Below are 19964 nucleotides of genomic sequence, written 5' to 3'. Positions count from 1 at the left end.
GATTACTGCAGCTTCAATGTTTCCCCAATTATCTTTCTTGACTCTTGAGTCTTGTCACCTAAACATTCATCTCTACCATGCTTTTCTATGTGACTAACCCCCCTTTGTATCCCAGCATTGCAGTCCATAATAGGTGAGATTGGGGCACACCTTACTCTTTATCCTTCTGCCCCGCATTAGTGCTGAACGGGAAGAGAGGAAAGGAAGAAGGATGGGATGGTAGAAGAGAATAAAGCGGAAGATAGGAAAGAAATGAAGGCATTCAGCTAAGTAGCAAAGGCACATGGCACACCAATAATAACCAGTTTTTATCCTCCACCACCTTCTCTTCCTTTCCTTCCTTCACTCCTTCTCTCATGGTCTCACCTTCATTTTTCCCCTCTACTAGTTGCCTCCAGATCATGTAGCAATGATTGCTCCTACCACTGAAGGCAACAATAACAACTCCAATCAGCAGTATGGCAGTTGTAGCTCCAAGCTACATTTTTCCCCTCTACTAGTTGCCTCCAGATCATGTAGCAATGATTGCTCCTACCACTGAAGGCAACAATAACAACTCCAATCAGCAGTATGGCAGTTGTAGCTCCAAGCTACATTGGAAAAAAAGGACCAAGGGAATAATGAGAAAGAGCATGAAGAAAATGGAAAATAGACTATAAATCAGGTCAATTCGAGCTATGTTTGTAAATTGGGAGAATTGCGAGTTTGTGACAGTTAACTCTTTTTCTGTGCCATGTGTATTACGCCCTTTGCCATTTTGGCATGTGTTCCATCCCCCTCACTTGCACAGAGATCCCTTTGTCTCTTCTCCCTCTCTATGATATCATGGACACGATTTTGTCCTATTCTCTCTCCTCTTCTTTAGGTGTATTCAACTCTTCTTAACTTCTTGGATCTTTATGCGTCTTGAACTCGAGGCCTTCAGCTGGCACTAGGTAAACCCATGGCTGCATACTTTGTGCCCAATAGTTTCAGAAACATAATAAGTACTTTTTATTTTTCTGTTTATGGCATATTTAAAATCCTACATTAGGATGAATTTGAAGAAAACCTGAATGTCCATGGATCCCTTGTTTGGGTCAAAGTTAATATTTTGAAGCCATGTGTATTTAAGAAGAGAAATATAATTCATTCTCAAGTCAAAATATATTTAAAGAAGCCTAGGGTAAAGATAGAAATTCAAAATGCCTTTAAGAATACTGTTGTTTTAGGGTAAGGTTGGTGCCTTCAAATAGGGAGATCGTCATTGTGAGTATCTGATGGTAGGTTGCATCAACACATTGATGGATGTGAAATGTGACCACAGTTTCAGCAGCATGATGATTAGTTGGATAGCTCTCATCATCAGATTTCTGCTTGCAACAAATTACAGATAATCTATCAATGCAATCCAATGAACTAATGATTCTCATGAAGGAAACAGATATGGCACAGGCAGATGAAGTTGATGAACCTCAAAAATCTATTGCTTATAGATATTATAGTCAAAAATCTACAAGTCGATTGACCCTTCAGCTTGCAACATGACTATGAAAACTTTGATAACAAATGAAGGAATGGTGATTATCAAGGATCTGGAATTAAAAAGATGATCCAAGATTGTTTGCTAATAATGATAAAATCTAGTAAAATAGTGATGTGTTCCTTGAGTGATTATATGGACCCTTGGTTTGCTCCATCTCTTGATTGATCCAAAGTGACACAGGTGATGATCAATAGCATTCACTTGAACAACTCCACGACCCAATCATCATCCAAGCATAGTAGGACAAAAGACATACTATCATATAGTTGCATCAAGAACACCTCATCATGTCATGTAATTGAGAAAAATAATTTAAATATTCATGCAGGGTATATTAATATTTATTTTTTGAGTCCTTAAACTTTCTTTCCTGAATTTAAAGTTAGATCTATAGTTTTGAGCCTACAGTCATGGTGAGTCAAAAAGCAAACTCAGGACGAAGCTTCTACACAATGAAAGCATATGGTGTGGGGGGAAAAAACTATAGTTTTTAATTTGATCCCACTTTTGGATTTGTGCATGGGTGAAGTTTAAAGAGGAAAGTTTTCGTATTTGTTTTTCATGAATATTCGATGAAACTCCTTAGCTACTCTGACGTTTTGAAAGTTTAGTGAACCATAGCCAACCCAAATAATTGACCGTGCAGCTGACTACTTTCATGGAGCCCATTCATCTTACATGAGGCAACATAAGATCTATACATTTCTCGCCTTGTGGCCAAAGAAGCACTTGAGCACGGAATAAGGTTGGAGAGGAAACGTAGGAAGTGGAAATAATCACCAAGTTTGGGCTTCACAAAGAGTGGTATTGTTAGCTTCACTGCACGCCACCATGTACAGTAAAGTCCAAGCTGAAACACTCTGATGCATGATAGTAAGATGCTAAGAGCCCAAAGACCAGTGTAAACTGTAGAGCAGACTGACTATAGCTAAAACTGGAAAACTATTATACTCAGAAAAGCAAAGCTAGGAAACTACCATAAGACTTATTGAAACCTCTTTCTTGCTTAACCAAAGACTTATTGAAACTACCCATTATTCCTAGCTTTTAGGGATCCTCCAATACTTTGAGAACTCACTGCAACGACTCTTTTTCCTTATCTATAAGATATGTTGTTAATCTTCCCATAAAAAGACTATGAGAGGACACAAGCATCAAAATCGAATACAGCCATCAGATTTCAAAATTCTAGCACTCCCAGCATGTTAAGCATGATCCAGTAACCTAAGAATTACATCAATAGTGATCCAAAGCATAGAAGCATCAAAGCATGGAAGTTGCTAAAGTTCAATATCCAACCCATCTTGCTCTCCTACTCATGATCTTTGTAACGCCTCCAATCATAACAGACAAAAAGATTATGTCCCTTTCACTTATCGCATTTCCACCCCTAAGTTATAAGCAAAGGAGCTAAAGCCACAGTATGTCATTAAGTTATCTGATGAAAAAACATAAATTTTGGTGTAGGATTACTGACCTTGTCCTTCATCCTTATGCTCCCTCATAAACCTTCATTTGCCCCAACTTTTTTGATTGAAAAACTAATATGAATACTATATGATTCCTCATGCATCCGGCATGACCAGAGGCTTGTCCACATACATCATGAGTTGCACAGCTGCAAGTTCCACTGATTTCATTTTTCGGTTTGTTATATTAGAAAATCCTCCTGATTTATTTTGCTTCTGTCATTTGGGAGCAAAGAATTTCACATGCTTTAACTTTACGAGCACTCATGAGGCATTTTCAAACCTTCATCGGTGGAAATGAGAAGAAGATAGAGAACATGAAAATAATCAAAGAAAGCATTGTAGCAATAATCTGTGGTATCTGCTCTGTGATGCTATGAATCAACCAGCACAACAAAAACAAAAGGAGATTTGGGAACTTTAGAACCAAAAGGAAGAGCAAAGAGATGAAATGCCTGCTAAGCCCAGCGTTCCTGCCGATGTGCAACTCCTCCGGGGTGCTCGCTTCCCCATCTCCCTCGCTCGGCGGCGGGGCATTGATATCAAGAAGCCTGGCAGCCCCAAGAGCCCATCTCTTATTGGGCACCCCACTTATAGTGCAGTCGGTGCAGACCCAGTCCTCGAACGCGACATGCTGCCGCACCCGAACCCGGGCGCAGCTGAGGTGGAACCCCCTCTCGCAGCCGTCGCAGACAACGGTGCCGCTCCGGGTCTCGGGGCGGCCGCAGATCCCGCACGGGAAGGGCCGGCCGATGCCGGCCTCCCCGGGGAACTCCGCCGGGAGGCCGGCGGCGGGGGCGATATTCCCATGAAACCTGCACGCCAGGGCGTAAGCATCGTAGGGTAGGAAAGGTGGGGCGGGGGCGGCGGGAGGGGTGTCGCAGTGGGGAGGCGGGAACTCGTTGAGGTCGATGGAGAGGGGGGCGGGGCGGGGATCCATCAGGGACGAGGGTTTGGGGCCATCATCCGGGAGGGTAGGGAAGGGATCTAGGGATTTGGCGAATGGGAGGGGAGGAGGGAAGGAGAGCGATCGGGTCCACGAGCGGGGGAGGACGGGCGGCCGAAACAGGTGCCGGGCTGCGGCGGAGGAAAAGAGGTTCGGGAGTGATGTGAGACGCGTGGAGATGAGTGGTCGGATGGAAGTTGGGGAGTTTGGTGTCTGGGGGGAGTAGGTGATCGCGACCTTCCGAAGCTACCAACGGAAGTCAAAAGTGGCAGGGCCTGCGGGGTACATGTGACTGAACGGGACGGATGCGAGTTTGGACAGCAGTTTGAACTTCTTCGAGGGCCAGGATTCGACACGTACTGTTTGAAGGAACTTAGCTCATATACTTAATTTCTCGAGTTCCCTTTGTAATTGCACAAAAAATATATTATCTAAATAAGATAATTACATATTAATAAATGAATACATTATTTAGGACATTCAAATCAGTATAGAATTTGTGTAGATGAAGGAGATATTAAGAAAATATTGAACAAAACAAAATAAATTATCTATCATTTTAGTGCACATGCTTCCTTCATGTATTATTATAACAATTATACTTCATAAGCAAAGGCACAAACATTGGGTGAAAACAAGCTAAATATACTGCATTACATGCTACTTTTTTTATTAGATAAATAGGAGAAATATGTGTATTGGTTGATTATAAATCTACCGTCTTAAGATATAAATTTATCGCTCTGCGAACTTGATGTAAAAATAAACTTTAGTTTCTAAAGTTGCCTCAAGGCTTCGATGATTAGCTATTATTGTGTATTATTATTACACTATACCTTCTGTAGATCTAATATCCGAGATATCGTTTTAAAGATATTAAAATTTGGATCTTCCAATGAATCTTCTTTGTCGCTGGTAATTAAAATTTAGAAATAAATACAAAATTAAAATTGGCATGGAAGAAAAAAAATGTAGTTTTGTACCTTTTTATGACTATTTTATACATAAACCAAACTATTTTGTAGAATCAAGATCAAAAAATCTCAAAAAGAAAATCTTAAGAAGAACAATCTAAACAAAAGGATATAGAAAATTATGTCACGTGTTAGGTTATGCCCAATATATGCATGAAAATTGATTTTTTCTTTAAAACTTTACCATATATCTATGTAAGCTATTTAGTTCTTAAGGCGAAATCAATGGTTACCTTATCAACAAAGGCCCTTTCTTCTGGCCTTATACCTAAACAGCAATCAAAATTCTCTTATTGTACCAATTTTATCATTGTAAACAAGGTAAATATATTCACAAGGCTAATTTTTGCCGCCACATGGAGAAGATTGGGATGGGATATTAAAGAATAGGGCTAGGGTTTGATTTTAGGCTTTTACACTTAAATCAACATATGTCACAATATTTGAGGTCAATCATTCAATATATCACTTTAATAGTTAAAGAAAGAAAATATATATTATTAAAAATGAGAGTATGAAATTTGAATTATTATAGAAAAGTTATAAAAAACGGTGTGATTGTGCCATCTGAAGCATGTCAAAACAAAAATAATGCGCTTTCTAGCCATACTCAATTGGCTCAAATGGTTTTACAACATTTTTTTTTTGGTACAATGACTGCTTACCCTGCTCTGGTGTAGGAGGAGGCAGTAGAATCAAAAGCTACAATCTAACACAAATGTGAGGAGAGCCTCCTGATGCAGCCAGCATATTTCTCCGAAGTGCTGCATGACATAGGAAGTGACCCAGACTGTAGCCATGTTCGTCTTCTGATACACGTGCACTGCCTGAGAGGCACTACAGTCTCTCAGCATCAGACGGATGTCACAAAGCAAGGAACTCCCATCCCCCCTCCATCCCTCCTCCTATATCCAATCAATCACTATAGCTGAGTCTTCCTCAAGAATAATATGCTCAGCTCCCACCCTCCGTCTCGCGTATGAGATACCCTCCCAGGCTGCCCTAAGCAACAAAACCCACACCGGCCCTGCCGCCGACTCCAAAACTATTACTATCAAAGTTCACCTTTAAATAGCCGGAGGGTGGGGGCTCCCAAGAGATAAGAAAGAACCTAGGCGCTAAAGCAGCCGAACAGGGATTCCAGATGTCCCTGGCCATTCTAGGTTGACTCATCATAGTAGTAACCCTAATGATCTTAGTCGCCTGGATACGGGCTCTCTCTACAATACTCCACGGAGACTCCCGCTTGTCGTCGAAAACTCTAGCATTCCTGTCCAACCATATGTGGTATGCCATATAGGCCAATTGGATCCTCCACGCCACTGTCCTGGGGCTCCGCACAGCCACCCTCAGCTAGTGTAGTAGGTCATCCGCAGATCGGGTAGCCTGGCACTGTAGAAGGCCCGCGCAGCTCCAGATCTGTGCTGCCCGCTCGCATCCAAGCAACACATGATTGATGGATTCCTCCACATCTGAGCACCAGGCACAACTCGAAGTGATTTGAACACCCATCCCCGCTAGCACTCCCCTCATAGTAAGCAGCCCCAAGCCACTTTCCATAAAAACAAAGCCACACAAGGGTGGACCCGCAACCACGAGATCCACCTACCATCCATCTGCCTAACAACCTCCCCTCCCATCAGCCTCCAGATATTCGTAATACGTACCCTGAAACTGCATGTAGCCGTCCAAACCAACCTGTCTGTCACCTCCACCGCGGGTAGCGGAATAGTCGGGATCAACTCAACCAGCTACACCCCAAAGATCTTCCGAATCAGTGACTCATCCCACCCGCTCCAGCCCAAAACAATCATGTCGCTCACTGGACATCCCTCTAGCTTTAATGGATCAAAGAAGGTCGATATACGACAAAGTGTCCTCTCTGAGGATGATAATGTTATTTCGATGATTAACACAACGACGGAGGGAATATCAAATTAATAATACAATTTAACTTGATACATCACTAATAAATACCACACCTTCGATACATTCACGATACATTGAGAAAATGAGATCAAGACGACTCTCAATGATTAACAACGAAATAAAATATGTAGTAGAAAATGATAGAGAGCTTTTAAATCTATTTTAGCAAAGTTTCAAGTCAAGTATACTCTTAAGGGCAAAACTGTAATTTTCATTGTTAAGGGTATGAAGTTCTATCGTGTCATACACTCAAAATTATTTAAAATATGTTCTATTGATTTTATAAATTAGTCTAACCTTAAGATGCAGAAAATTGTGAGTTGAGTCGACCCCAAAGAGGTTTGGAGTCGACTCTGATACATATGGCACGCACTGGCACGGAGTGACACATTTGGCACAGAGTAGGAGTCGACCCCAGAAGAAGTGAAGTCGATCCTGGCACGTTTTGGGACGATCTGGCACTTTCTTGCAAAAATGGCACAGATGAACAGTAACTGGGGCCGACCCCAAGTATCCTTGGGCCGACCCCAAAGAACCATGAGCTGACCCCAACTTGTAACCTCAAAGAAAACAACTATCTAGAATTTACTGAGAGGGCCAACTCCAAGTTTCCTTAAGCCGACCCCAGAATGAGTGTTCAAAAACTATGTCTCTGGAATCCCTGAGAGGGCCGACCCTAATGGAGCTTGGGTCGACCCCACTGTAGCATGGGTCGACCCCAAGAAAGCATGAGTCGACCCCAGTGAAAACAGTCAGAAAAACAAGGTTCTGTGGTTCCTGAGAAGGCCGACCCCACTGTAGCAGGAGCCGGCCCAAGAAAAGTTTGAGTCGACCCTAAGGTTGATAAACAGTAACTTGAGCTTGGGTCGACCCCAATACGGGTGACAGCCCAATGGCTAGTTCTGCAAAAGTGCTTTTTGAGCTCCCAACGGCTAGAAATGGTTAGTTTTTAAATTCAAACAGTTGGGAAGTGACTAATAGAGGTTGGGGAGGTATTTAAGAGATACTATTCATCAGAGAAAGATATCTTTTGATATTAAAGAAGAATATTCAAGAGCGAACCCTAGAAAAGAAAGCCTCATCAATTGCTTCATCAAAAGGGCCAAAAGAAGTCGTTGAAAAATTTCAAAGAGTCATCAATAGCTCCACCAATCCTTGTGAAGTGAAGCAAGCTTGACAAAGAAGAGAATAGCTCCTCCAAAACGATAAACATTTCTAAACTCTTCTTTGTAGTTTATAATTGCTTTATTTGCTCTCTTGGGAGCTCTCTTTTGTTACTTATTAATTTTATTGTAAGGTTAGTTGGTAAGCCCGTAAAACTAACATTGTAGGTTGTTGGTGAGCCCGCAAAACCAACGTAGGTTATTGGTGAAAGTGTAAAGGTTTTTGGATTGTGAGCTCGGAAAATAATCCAACGGTAATCCATGGGATTATAGTGAATTTTTAGGGGGACCCTTGGGAAGTATACGTGGGTGCTTAGGAGAGCACCGAACCACTATATTTCTTATGTGTTTGTATTGTGTGCCTTTCTAATTTTACTACACGCACTTAATTAATATTAGTTAAACTATCCATTTATCTATCAATTTGATTAAGGGATTAAAAATTTAGAAAACCCAATTCACTCCCCCTCCTTCTCGGCTTGTCACCTAGGGCAACACCCTCCAATACCCAGCTATCGTCCAGCGCATCTATAGAGCACGCATCATCCACCGCCCATCAAACCGTAGCCTGCATCATTAGTGCATAGGAGAAAATCTCCCTTCAAATAAAGGAGCATCGCCGACTAGCTTGAAACTTTCTAGTCGCTGTGTAAACTCCATACTTGGCCCTCAGTAGGGCACTCCATAAACAATCGGGCTCCACTATAAATCTGGCTGCATGTTGCGCTGCGAGAGCCTTTTGCCTCATCACCAAGGACTGGATCCCCAAACCACCCTGACGTATCAGCTGACACACAACCTCCCATGCCATCAGGTGTATACTCCTTCACCCTTCCTCGCTGCCCCAAATGAAATTTCTGAGCAACTGCTCCAACGACCTCAGTAGGGACACCGGCACTATAGTATTTAACAACAGATAGATCGGTATGGAGGTGAGAACCGATCGCACCAAGGTAACCCTGCCTATCATCGACAAAGCTCTGGTCTGCAATCCCTCCAATCTGCACCTGATATTAAGCTCCACATTCGCACAATCCCTCCTCCGAAGCCGATGACCCGTGATAGGGATCCCCAAATACCTCATAGTACCCTCCCGCTCACCCACCCCCAATATCTCCTTGATAGATGCCTTTAGCTGCGCCTTGATTTTGGGCCTGAAACTGATCGCTGACTTGGCCAGATTTACCTGCTGGCCTGAAGTTGCACAATACTCCCCCATAATTCTCTGTATAACCCTAGCAGCCTGTCTTATAGCTCGCACCAAAAGTAAACAATCATCAGCAAAAAGTAAGTGTGATATCTGAGTGGTCGCCGCCCCCGAGCTGTACACCTCCAATACCCGAGACTTTGCTGCACGCCACAAATCTCTGGATAGCGCGTCCAGCACAAAATGAAGAGCAGTGGCGATAGTGGAAGCCCCTGCCGCAGTCCAACAAATGACTCGAAGAAATGTGTGGGCGAGTCATTGATCAAAATGGCGAAGGAGGGAGACCGAACACACGGAGAGAGTATGCGAAGACTTGTGCGGGCATGTGTTTAGTCCCATATCAGTTATTACTAGATAGATCTTAGGTACTTATGTAAAATCAAGGAACCCAAATAATTTCTTCCGGCTAGTCATTTTGAGTGAGGTCTTGGATTGTTATAGGTGCATTTTTAAAAATTTGGATCTAGTTAATTGTAGTACATGTAGGTCTCCATCCATTGCTCTAAAAAATCATTTGCTGATATGCTATGGTACTTATAGTTGTAGCTTAATAGAAAATCATTTAATGTCCAGACAAACCCATTATGGTAAGAGTAAGAGAAGTGATAAAACTATAAGTATACTGATGGGTATTTGTAGTGGATGGTTATCGCATTGTCGAAAGTCATATTTCTGGACCAAGTTTGTAGGTCTAAAATCAATAATTGTATGAATTATGAAGGAAGAAAGTCTAAGACAGAAAAATGGAAAAATACAATTATCATGATATTTGGAAAATAGAGCTATCTCCGTAAATTCAGCAGTACTAAACAATCAACAGGAAAACTTTATTTTAGAAAAAACTTTCAGAAAATCCAAGGAATTCGTCTTTTTATCATGAATCTTGGCGAAAACTTTAAATAGTAAATCATTTCCTTTCTACAAATACTTTCTTTAATAACATGAATTTTTCTATGGAACAAGTGACAGCTCCTGTATTCATATTATTTGAATAAGTAATCTGTGTTGCACAACTCAAAGCTTCCTCTTGTTTTCTTTAATCCTCATTAAAACAAAATTTGATTGACGGACATGGGGGCCATTCTAGTCTGTATCCGAACAAACACCATGGATGGAAAAACTTGCAACAAATTGGTGATGGAAGAAGCACTCTCATGGTTATCCAGCCATTATTGATAAATTTGTGATCATCTTTTTTTTTCTTTTGATTTTAGTCTTTCCTGACTAATTTTACTGATAACCACATGAAAAAGTGAGCTTGGACACATTAGAATTGCACGTTTTACCGTCATATTAAAATGCCTTATTTTCTCGAAGTCTAGATAATCTCCTATTTCTCAGTGTATTTATTGGTGACAATCTTGGATAATGTTCCTTTCCTGGTCTCTAGCCGTATCATGATAAGTTACATGGGTATAGTCTTCTGTTGCATATTATAGTTTGTTATATTCTAGGGAAGCGTTGGCATGATTCAATGAGTGACTAACATATTGGTGTGGTGCAATGCTCTGTGGTTTAGATTGATAAACAATTACATGGATCCCTTAATGTTCTAGCGACCTTATGGCATGTTGATAAATAATGATACAGAGTCCATTCTGTACCATTTGGCATGTAGCTTAGGACCATATCATGGTATTTTCAAATTTGAGCCTCTTTTCTGTTGCCAATTGATCATGCAGTTACAAGACATCAAATTAATTAATTAAAGGCATGTAATATTGGATCCACGATTAACAAAATGACTTTTTGATCTTTCTGGAAATGATATCTTATCTGTACAACAGAGAGTTGAGTTGAGGCATTGAAAATTTATTCACGAAAAGACCTCTTTGATTGTTTGATCCAGGGAAAGCATTCTGCTGCATAGTAATTCTAGCATGCCGACTTCTAATTTTAGCGTCGTTGCAACTAATGGGATGATATTAGGATTTAAGTCCTTATTGGACGATTTTGGAGTCCTAAATGAGTTGATAGTTACAGATTGGATCGAGGAAGTCATAAAATAGTCATGATTGATTCTCTATGAGAAAAGGTGATTTTCTTGCTTTTGTGAGTTTTAACTAATTCAGGCACCAGAGTTCTAACTAATTCAGAGCTCGTGAAGAAAAAACAGCTTCCTCTCCAAGTTTTCGATGGCATTTGACAAACTGAATATGCCGGCACGAAGCTCGCATTTTACATTGGTTCAAAATGCATGATGGCTAATATTTCTCTTTCTTCTATTGTGATTGCTAAATGATTCAGAGCCTCCCAGAAAGCAACAGCTTCCTCACCCGGATGTCTCCTCCAATGGCATTTGATAAACTGAGTATGCTTCGCATTTTAGATTGATTCTGAACACATAGCGGACTAAGCAGTTCCCTTCAGGAATCTTTCATTATAGGTTGGCTCCGAACATATGGTGACAGTACCAGTGCTCTTCCCAGATCCTTCATTTGAGATTGACTCTGAACACATGGACAGTACCAGTTCCCTCCCGTTATCCGAGCAAGTGGCAGGTTCAAACAGCATGTATGATATTCAGAATCACATGTATCACAATATAAAACACTGAAACATCTTTACCAATACCACAGACTCTGGAAACTCCCAAGGAGCTTTAGGTAGTTCAATTGTTATATGAAGAATATGATGGAGACATTAGAGCATGATGGAGACATTAGAGCCGTTCGTTCAGACAATCACGCCATCAGAGCCACTCGCTTTCGTTCGCACCAAGAATTAACATGATTATAGCTGGAAGATGATCTTAAGCCACCAGATTGAGTCGGGCCCCAGATTGGGTCCAATCTAGTCTGCATCATTTTTATTTTTTACATTTTACTTTTGTTTGATCGAGTCAATTTGGTCATTTGCTCTTAGTCAAGTCAATTTGGTCAATTGTTTGTTATTAAACAAGTCAATTGGGTTAGCTGATAAGTCATGTAATTGGATCGAGTGATTGAATCGATTTTGATATATAATCAATCAATTGACTTAGTGAATTGATTGAGTTGATGCAAGAGTCCAAGTTTGATATGTCGTCAATTGATTGACCTGATGTAAGGCCTATATAAAGGCCACCCCTCTCATGAATTAGGGCATTGAAGAATTGAATAAAATCTAGCCTCATTTTCTTCTCCTCCTTCCTCCTCTTCTCTTCTTCTTTCTCCTCTTTTCTTCTTCCTCTTCCTTTCCTATTCTCCCTGCAGTGGTCCTCTATCAGAATATCATACAACTCCTGTGTTCAGAATCAAAATGCTCAATACCAGAATGATCTAAAAACTTCTGTACCAGATAGAGCACCTGTATTCAGAGGACAAGTTATAAACACTGTAGAAAAGCAGTGTTTGTATGCATATACACACACTTGCACATCTAAGGAAAGAATAATATAAATGGAAAATTTTCTGAAAAATCATTAAGCATGTCAAGTAAGCATTATCTGCAGATGGTACTATGTTTTTGTTACACCATTTCATTCCCCTTATCAAGAAATCATAAATGTCAAATAACATAAACCAAAACATAACATAGTTTATGACAATATAAAAATTTGATTTCCTGTGGAAAATGCTTTGCACTACGAAAAGAATTAAGGGAGAGCAACTTTTTTCCACAAAGACCTCTCTAGAGGATACTGATACTCATTCTGAAAAGTTTACACACATATAATTACCTCAAACAACATCAGATCCTTTTTCCTTAAGCTCCTAACCAAGGACAACAAGAGAGGATTTCATTGTTAACAGTTGCCACCCCCCCCCCCCCCCCCCCCAATATAAGTTCTGGAAAGGTGAAAGATTTAGAGATATCGAAGAGATGGGAGACTATTTTCGGTTAGTCTGGGATTCCGATGAAATTTTCCATCAAAGTAATCAAAGTTTTAATCTTTGATTATTTTGATAGGGAAGTCCACCAGAACCCTGGACATGTTTGGGAGACATAATTTCATTTAGGTCAAACTACCAATTATGATATTTGAGGGCACGTTTCATGTTGACCAAGCAGTATAGAGCCTAGTGGAGCAATTGATAGCTTTGAATCCAAAGAAATATTCTTATCATACGATTGTCTATGGGCAAAACAGCACCTGATCCCTGTTCCATTGGAGCCCCAGCTGAACCCCCCTTCATGGTAAATCTCAAATGCCTCATGTGCTATACACATCCCTTGTGGTCCCCACTTTCTCCATACTTCTGATCTATCATGAGAAGACATCTCTTTCCATATAAAGAAAAGGATTCTCTCTTTCTTCTTCAATCTCGCATTTAAGAGGGAAATTCCCCGTAGCTCCACGCAGCATACATGAGGATTGTATCCTCAAATTAAATGGATGAAAGGATTTCTTGTTTCTTTTTTAATCAAGCAAAAGATTTTTCTCTCCCATCACAAAATTGCATAGCAATGGTGGTGATTGTGGTGTCATTGCACTGTCAAAGTTGGCAGCCACCTAATTGGGGTGCAAGGGGTGCAAATGGGTGCCTATGCCAGTGGCACATAAATCCTTGCTGCCAACATACACCAATAAGGGAACATCCCACAACAACCCCAGTCATATGCTCTTGCTGGTACCCCTTTGTTCATCTAATAGTTGCAATCAATTCTGTCCAGCATGCAATGGTATCATCATATCTTTTAACACTTGTAAAGCAAATTGAAGGATGGATTTGCTTACAAATGTCAGTCTTCTATCTACTAGCTGTACGAGATGATACTATTGTTTCTTATCTTCATCCTGTGCATTGAGCAGCCAATGATTGCACTTTAACATAAAGAGAGCTGATTGTTAATAACAACAAGAAGCATATGCCTATTAAGTCAGTTTTCAGCTTTAGATATCTTCTAGAGACAGAGACACTAAGCTGAAAGTATGAACTGGGTTCATTTTTAAAAATTTGAGACTGTAAAACCCTAGTTGAAGAGCAGAACTGCAATCACCACTACCATGATATATTTAATAAAGAGAGATCTTATCTAGGTGACTCTTGCTCAGTTGCTTGTAGGCATGACCAAACATTTCCAAAGAGCAAGACATCTAGTAAAAAATATTGATGTTTACCAACCTAGCAGCTCAAAACTAACTGTCCTTTAACCAAATTCGTGTGATCCAAATTCCAAACACAATGTTAATAAAATATGTTGAAAGCAAAATTTGCAATAGTCAACTGCATTTGAACCTTAATCATGTCAAACACCAGGTTTACCATGTTTGATTGCTCCCGATATCTTTTGAAAGAAAATACTTGCAAATCAAACAAAGAGTAATAAAATAGTTGAATAGTGGTGCAAGCAAAGCCCCAGCTTTTCTTTTTAAGAAATGAAACACAGATTATTAATTGTTTGAGGGAAAAGCCTGTACCTTTTGGAAGGTAGATAGGATCGAACTCTGATTCTCAATGAAAGGCTTGGGAATCATTGGTGATGGTATTGCAACCATCTCCCTCTTGATAACAGAAAAAAAAGATTGTGTCCTTCATATTTGCCTCCCTAAGCATCATTCTAGATAAACAAATAACTCTTGTTAGCAAATCTGTCACGTAACTTGGTTCTTGTTACTCGCCTCTCCTTTGCTTTCTAATTTATAACCTATCGACTGCATAGGAAAATCCGCCCTAGCTTTGGAAAGTTCGCCCCCTTTAAACCTTTTGAATTAAATTTCTGCTAACAGAATGACCAAAATTAGAAAATGATTTAATGATGTGTGGACATGGGTGATGTTTTCTTGTGTAGTTACATACAGATGTACCTATATAACCAAAAGATGTTTCGAGAATCACAAGGGAAAGTATGAGTGGCAAAAGGTTGGTCGGTTCAGGATAAAAGACCTTTGGCCAATGCCTAAACTATTTATTATCAGTTTATAGAATAAATCCATACTTGGCCCATTGATTTTGTATGAATCTGCACCCAAACCACCAAAAATATTAATGCAGAGAAGTACACAGGATAAATCCTAAACACAATATCTTTTCCACTTTGTTCTTCTTTCTCTCAAACATGAATTGTGTGGCCTTTCAAATCACCTGAACCAAGCCTCGACTAGCCCCAGGTTCATCACACTATCACCGCTATAATAGAAGCCTAGGATCGGTTTTAAGGGCATACACAACGATAATGACCTGCTGGATCCAAGGGCCAAACTTGAACTTGAGCCATTTATAATGACGTAGATCTCATGTAACCCATTCCTGACCTGACTGCAGAAACCCCTTACTCAAACCCATTTTATTTCAGGCAGGTTGGCAGCAATCAAAGTAAATAATGCCACCCACAGAAAACATCAATCCTCCAACAATGCATAATGACTGTTTTCAAGTTTGCTAGCCTTGGTGTAAACAAATACACTGTGTGATAAACATCATTATGTTAGTTGATGCATGCATAGGTCGCTCATCTATCTTTGCAGCGATTATAGGAGGAATGTAAAGAGACTAGATGCAGAATTAGGTTCAATTATTATTTTTGGATGTTAACAGAGGAAATAACGGTAGGTGATTTGTATTTGAATATTATCAGAATATGTGTATGCAGTGGTAAAAATACAAGGCTAAGATCTCTCGGATATTGTCATCATCAATTGGCTTTCACCTTATGTACACAATCTAGGCAATTTATAATGATGCTAGCAAGAGCAAACTACTAAAGATTGAAGCATCATATAGAAAATGTAAGTCAAGGTATCAAAAGTTTCGAAAAAAGAATCAATCGCTTACCCGAATTAAAGACAAGCTCGAACGTGTGTTTTTCACAAACATAGTTTCCCTGACCTCATAGTGCATGGTATGCCTTAGGCCTTAGCAGATACTTTAATGAAACACATCTGCATGTCCCAAAGAGTTTTTCTTTTCTCCATTGGTTTGCTTACCAAAGATAATCATGTCAAAAGAATGCTTTTTACCAAATTCAACCCACTCTAGCATAGGATAATTACCAGAATAGGATGAGCCCTAGGAACAAAAGCAGGAAATGCAACATTTAATAGCAGAAAGGAAGTATTATATCTTGAAACAGGTAGGTCAAATAAAAGAGAGGAAAAAAATCAATTTATTATCGATAAGAAGTACCCAAGATATAGAGATATTTTAAAAAATAATGAAATCGAAATATTTTGTGTTCCTATGTTAAAAATTACCTCTGAAATTTGGGGAAGAAGTGAGTCCAACCTCCCAATTACATCGGAGTAGGCATCAACCCACGAGGTATCAATCCTAATTCCTGACTCAGGATATAGAAATTTTGGATTAAAAAAGGGGGACAAAGTAGTTTCCACCATTTGAAAAATACAAAATAAAAGGAACCATGGATGACTCACGGGAACGAAATCCAAACTTGGTGAAATCAAAAGAAGGCATAAGAAAGGAGGCCATGGTAGTTTGGAAATGCTGAGAGACTAGATCTCCGATAGAGGTCGGTGCTCGTTGGGTGGGGCTGCTGGCGAAAAGATTTGGACCATCGACGGAATAAAGAGATATATATAGAGAGAAAAACGATCGAAGGAGGTGGCGGAGGGAGCTCCCATGGCCTCCGGCGAGAGGAGAGCCGCCGGAGGTGGAGGACAGAGGAGGAGGATCGGAAGAAGAGCTATCGAGTTCTGTAGGTAGGTCATAAAATAAACAATCTCGTTATTATTTAATGAAGGTCGAGGAACTAAAATATAATTGCCATCGAAGTGGGGACTTATGCCAAATTTTATACCTCAAATGAGAATTTAATAAAAAGGTCCCAAGATGGCACATTTCCGTGATGCCTCGTTTCCATTTTGATGGATGCAAGGAAAGGATTTCTGCATTTGTATCATTTCAAAACATTTATATTTATAAAAAAATAAATAGTATAGTAAATTATGAATTATAAAAGATCGGTGCTCTTGTATCTTTGTCTTCTTAGCTACAGATCTTTTATACTCCAATGTTAATGTTAATGGTTGTGTATATTAGGGTTGTGTAAAATCATCATTTTACCTAAAATATTAAAAAAAAATAGGTCATGTGGAAGTCCAACATTTAAGTTTATGCTGATATTTTTTCTTTTATATAATGAAGAAAGAATTATGAAAAGAGAATATTATCTCTTAAGTCTTAACCCTCCTAACTTTATTGATGCTGCACTTGCACCTTCGATTATTTAAGAAAATAAATTCAAGTAGGTCCACCAAATTAGTGTTCCCTTGCAATCTTATTATTCGAACTCCACCCAATGGATTTCGTCAAAAGACTGTATGACTTTTCATGTAAGCAACTCCTCTACGAGCAGGGAATACTTGATGTTGATAGTATATTTTGCTACCTTTGCCACGATCATGTAGACAATGTTAGCACAAATAAGAGTTCAATATATTTTTGCTATCCAATGTTGGCAGCTATGGCCAAGAGTATTTGTGAGGACCGTGAGGACATGTATTTAGTCCCACATCAATCATTTATTGGATAAATCTTAGGTATTTATATAGGATCAAAGAACCCAAATAATATCTTTCAGCTAGTAATTTTAGGTGAGATCGTGAATTGTTACAAATGGTATTAGAGCGGAACCGGTTTATAACATATGTGGACTAGGAGACACTGCAACAAGAATTCATTAGGACTGACCATAGGCCGATCGTGGTGTTTGTGATTAAGTTTGAATAGATTTGAACTCTTTGCCTGACGAGGACGTCCGGACTTAAATAGGCAAGTATATGAGGATCCGTGCGGGCGTGTATTTAGTTCAACATTGGTTATTCGCCAGGTAGATCTTGTGTATTATTATGTTAGCAATTTTGGGTGAGGTCCTGAATTGTTATAATATTATTATGCTCTGGGCCTTGTCTGTTAATGCTTCTTCAGTTAGCCCCAATACAATCAAGGTTATAGGGTGGTCTTCAAATTTATCCTTCATCACACACATCAATGATTTTAGTTCACTAGCTTTCCCCACCCTTTGGTGTTCTGAAGCTTAATTTTGACGAGTCTATTTATGGTGACATTGCTGCAGCAGGTATCTTATAAGGGATTACTAAGGACGCCTATTGAAGGCTGTCGAATTGGGGCCAAACCCCTGCACTATCTCCTCTGCAGAGTTGGTGGGTGCTATATGATCCTTCGAGTCAGAGCTCCCTATTTGGACCTCTTTTGTCTGTCACCCTTGAGAATCTGGAAGAGGTAACCCTCAAAGAAGTCAACTAGATCTTTCTGGTTCACACAATTGGAGTACTGAGACAGATAGGACTGGATGTGGGAGAGAGGCTCAACCATTGTTATTGCATGGATTAATGCCCTTCCCTCCCCTCAATATGTAGGCAATCCATTGTTAAAGGACTATAGTGCAATGGAAGAGAGCTATGGTCTACTTCAAAGCATGGCACAACCTTGCGAGGGAAATCAAGTGTCTGATTGGATTGCCTCTCAAGCCTTGCAAAGGTATGTGGAGAATGCCAAGGACTCTATTCTCCAACCTCTCTGCATACTATACTAACACTCTAGTGGAGTAGGATTTCAACAAGGATAACTTTCTTTTGGGCTTAGCCCCGCTTATGCCAAAAAAAAAAGAAGCTCACATGGTTTTCACTCTTTTAAGGTCTATTTGGATATTTTGATAGGATTAGACTGAAAATTTTATAGAATTCATAGATTCCATAGATTGAATTGTCCATTTAAGCATGATCCTGTATCAACTAAACATCGCTCAATATAAATCTTGTGGGAGGAAAAAAAGCTCTATGAAGATCTTTTTCGTCCTACAGCCCAAAAGCTAGGATCGAGTTTAGATAGGCTCTTAGAAAATACAAGCTAGATATGTGATTAATTTCTATAGAATTTTTAGCCCAACCATATAGAAATATCCATACATATCTTTAATGCTTCTAAATTTCTATTGCCTAATTCAACCTATATTTTAGTTTGGCACTCAGGCAAAATAAATCACCATCTCTATACTTCTCTAATGACTTCTAGCCATTAGCCGGATTGGCAGCCAGATCCTCCCCACCAAGTGCGAGTACCAAGATTTTTTTTGATACAACGGACTACTCATATGACTCTGATATGAATACATCCAAAAAAATTAGAAAAAAACAAATCTCAGAAAGCACGAGGCAGCTCTGCCTCACCAGTCCATAGGACTCCATCCGAGTGATCCACCACAAAGGAAGCCACCTAGCCTGTAGCTCCATTCGCCGCCCTGTAAACATGCCTCGCCCCGACAGTGATACCTCCACTAGCCATATCCCACATATCCTAAAGCAGGGGATGGTGGCACCCAACCTCCATGGGTCGCTCTCGGATCCACTCAACCACTGTGGTCGAGTCACCTTCTAATAGGATGGCATTGGCCCTCAAAACACGTCGGACTGCTCTCAGCTCACAGATCGAGATGTCGAAGATCGGGCTTCCTTCAACCGCTACCACTTTAGAGTCCGGGCTTTTGATCATAAAGCCCAATCCACCCTTCCTGTCGCCGTTCAATACACCTCCATCGAAGTTGACCTTAAGAAAGCTCAGAGATGGGGGCTCCCAAGTGATAAACACTGTCCAAGATGCTAAAAGAGTAAAGGTAGAGTCTCAGGTACCTCGAGCTATTATAAGCTCTCCAAACGAACCTATTTGGATGATCTTCATAACCTGCATGTGCGCCCTCTCCAAAATAAACCTCGGCAGTGGATTGCTCTCTCTGAATATCCAGAAATTCCTAGCCATTTAAATATGATAGGCAACATACATAGTCACAAGTGCCCTAAGCTGGGAATGAGGACTACCCGACCACCTCCTGACTAGCTGGAGGAAGGCATA

The 19964-nt window shown here is 40.1% G+C and overlaps 2 protein-coding genes across 4 annotated transcripts in view; both read right to left on the bottom strand.

Moving 5' to 3' along the window:
* LOC120110853 (methyl-CpG-binding domain-containing protein 9-like) overlaps positions 1–4106 on the bottom strand; it is a 28213-nt gene extending 24107 nt beyond the window's left edge. The window contains exon 1 of one of the 3 annotated variants that reach the window (XM_039126732.1): positions 3450–4106. In XM_039126732.1, the coding sequence (XP_038982660.1) occupies positions 3450–3934 (485 nt within the window). In that variant the 5' untranslated portion in view covers positions 3935–4106. Of the gene's footprint in view, positions 1–3002; positions 3069–3449 lie in introns of those variants that run through there. The other 2 variants (XM_039126728.1, XM_039126738.1) reach the window with 2 other exon arrangements.
* An 8030-nt stretch (positions 4107–12136) lies between these two features.
* On the bottom strand, positions 12137–16781 carry LOC120105135. Its single transcript, XM_039117422.1, has 3 exons — positions 16511–16781; positions 16331–16413; positions 12137–12436 (listed from the first exon to the last, which is right to left on the bottom strand). Exons 1-3 carry the CDS (start codon positions 16563–16565, stop codon positions 12137–12139), a joined length of 438 nt encoding a protein of 145 aa, XP_038973350.1. The 5' UTR covers positions 16566–16781.
* Between the last annotated feature and the right edge of the window lie 3183 nt (positions 16782–19964).

Source organism: Phoenix dactylifera, chromosome 1, assembly GCF_009389715.1.
Source record: "Phoenix dactylifera cultivar Barhee BC4 chromosome 1, palm_55x_up_171113_PBpolish2nd_filt_p, whole genome shotgun sequence".
In the NCBI taxonomy this organism is placed as follows: Eukaryota; Viridiplantae; Streptophyta; class Magnoliopsida; order Arecales; family Arecaceae; genus Phoenix; species Phoenix dactylifera.
The sequence above is the reverse complement of the archived record's forward strand: the minus strand, read 5'-3'. Positions and strand labels throughout refer to the sequence as shown.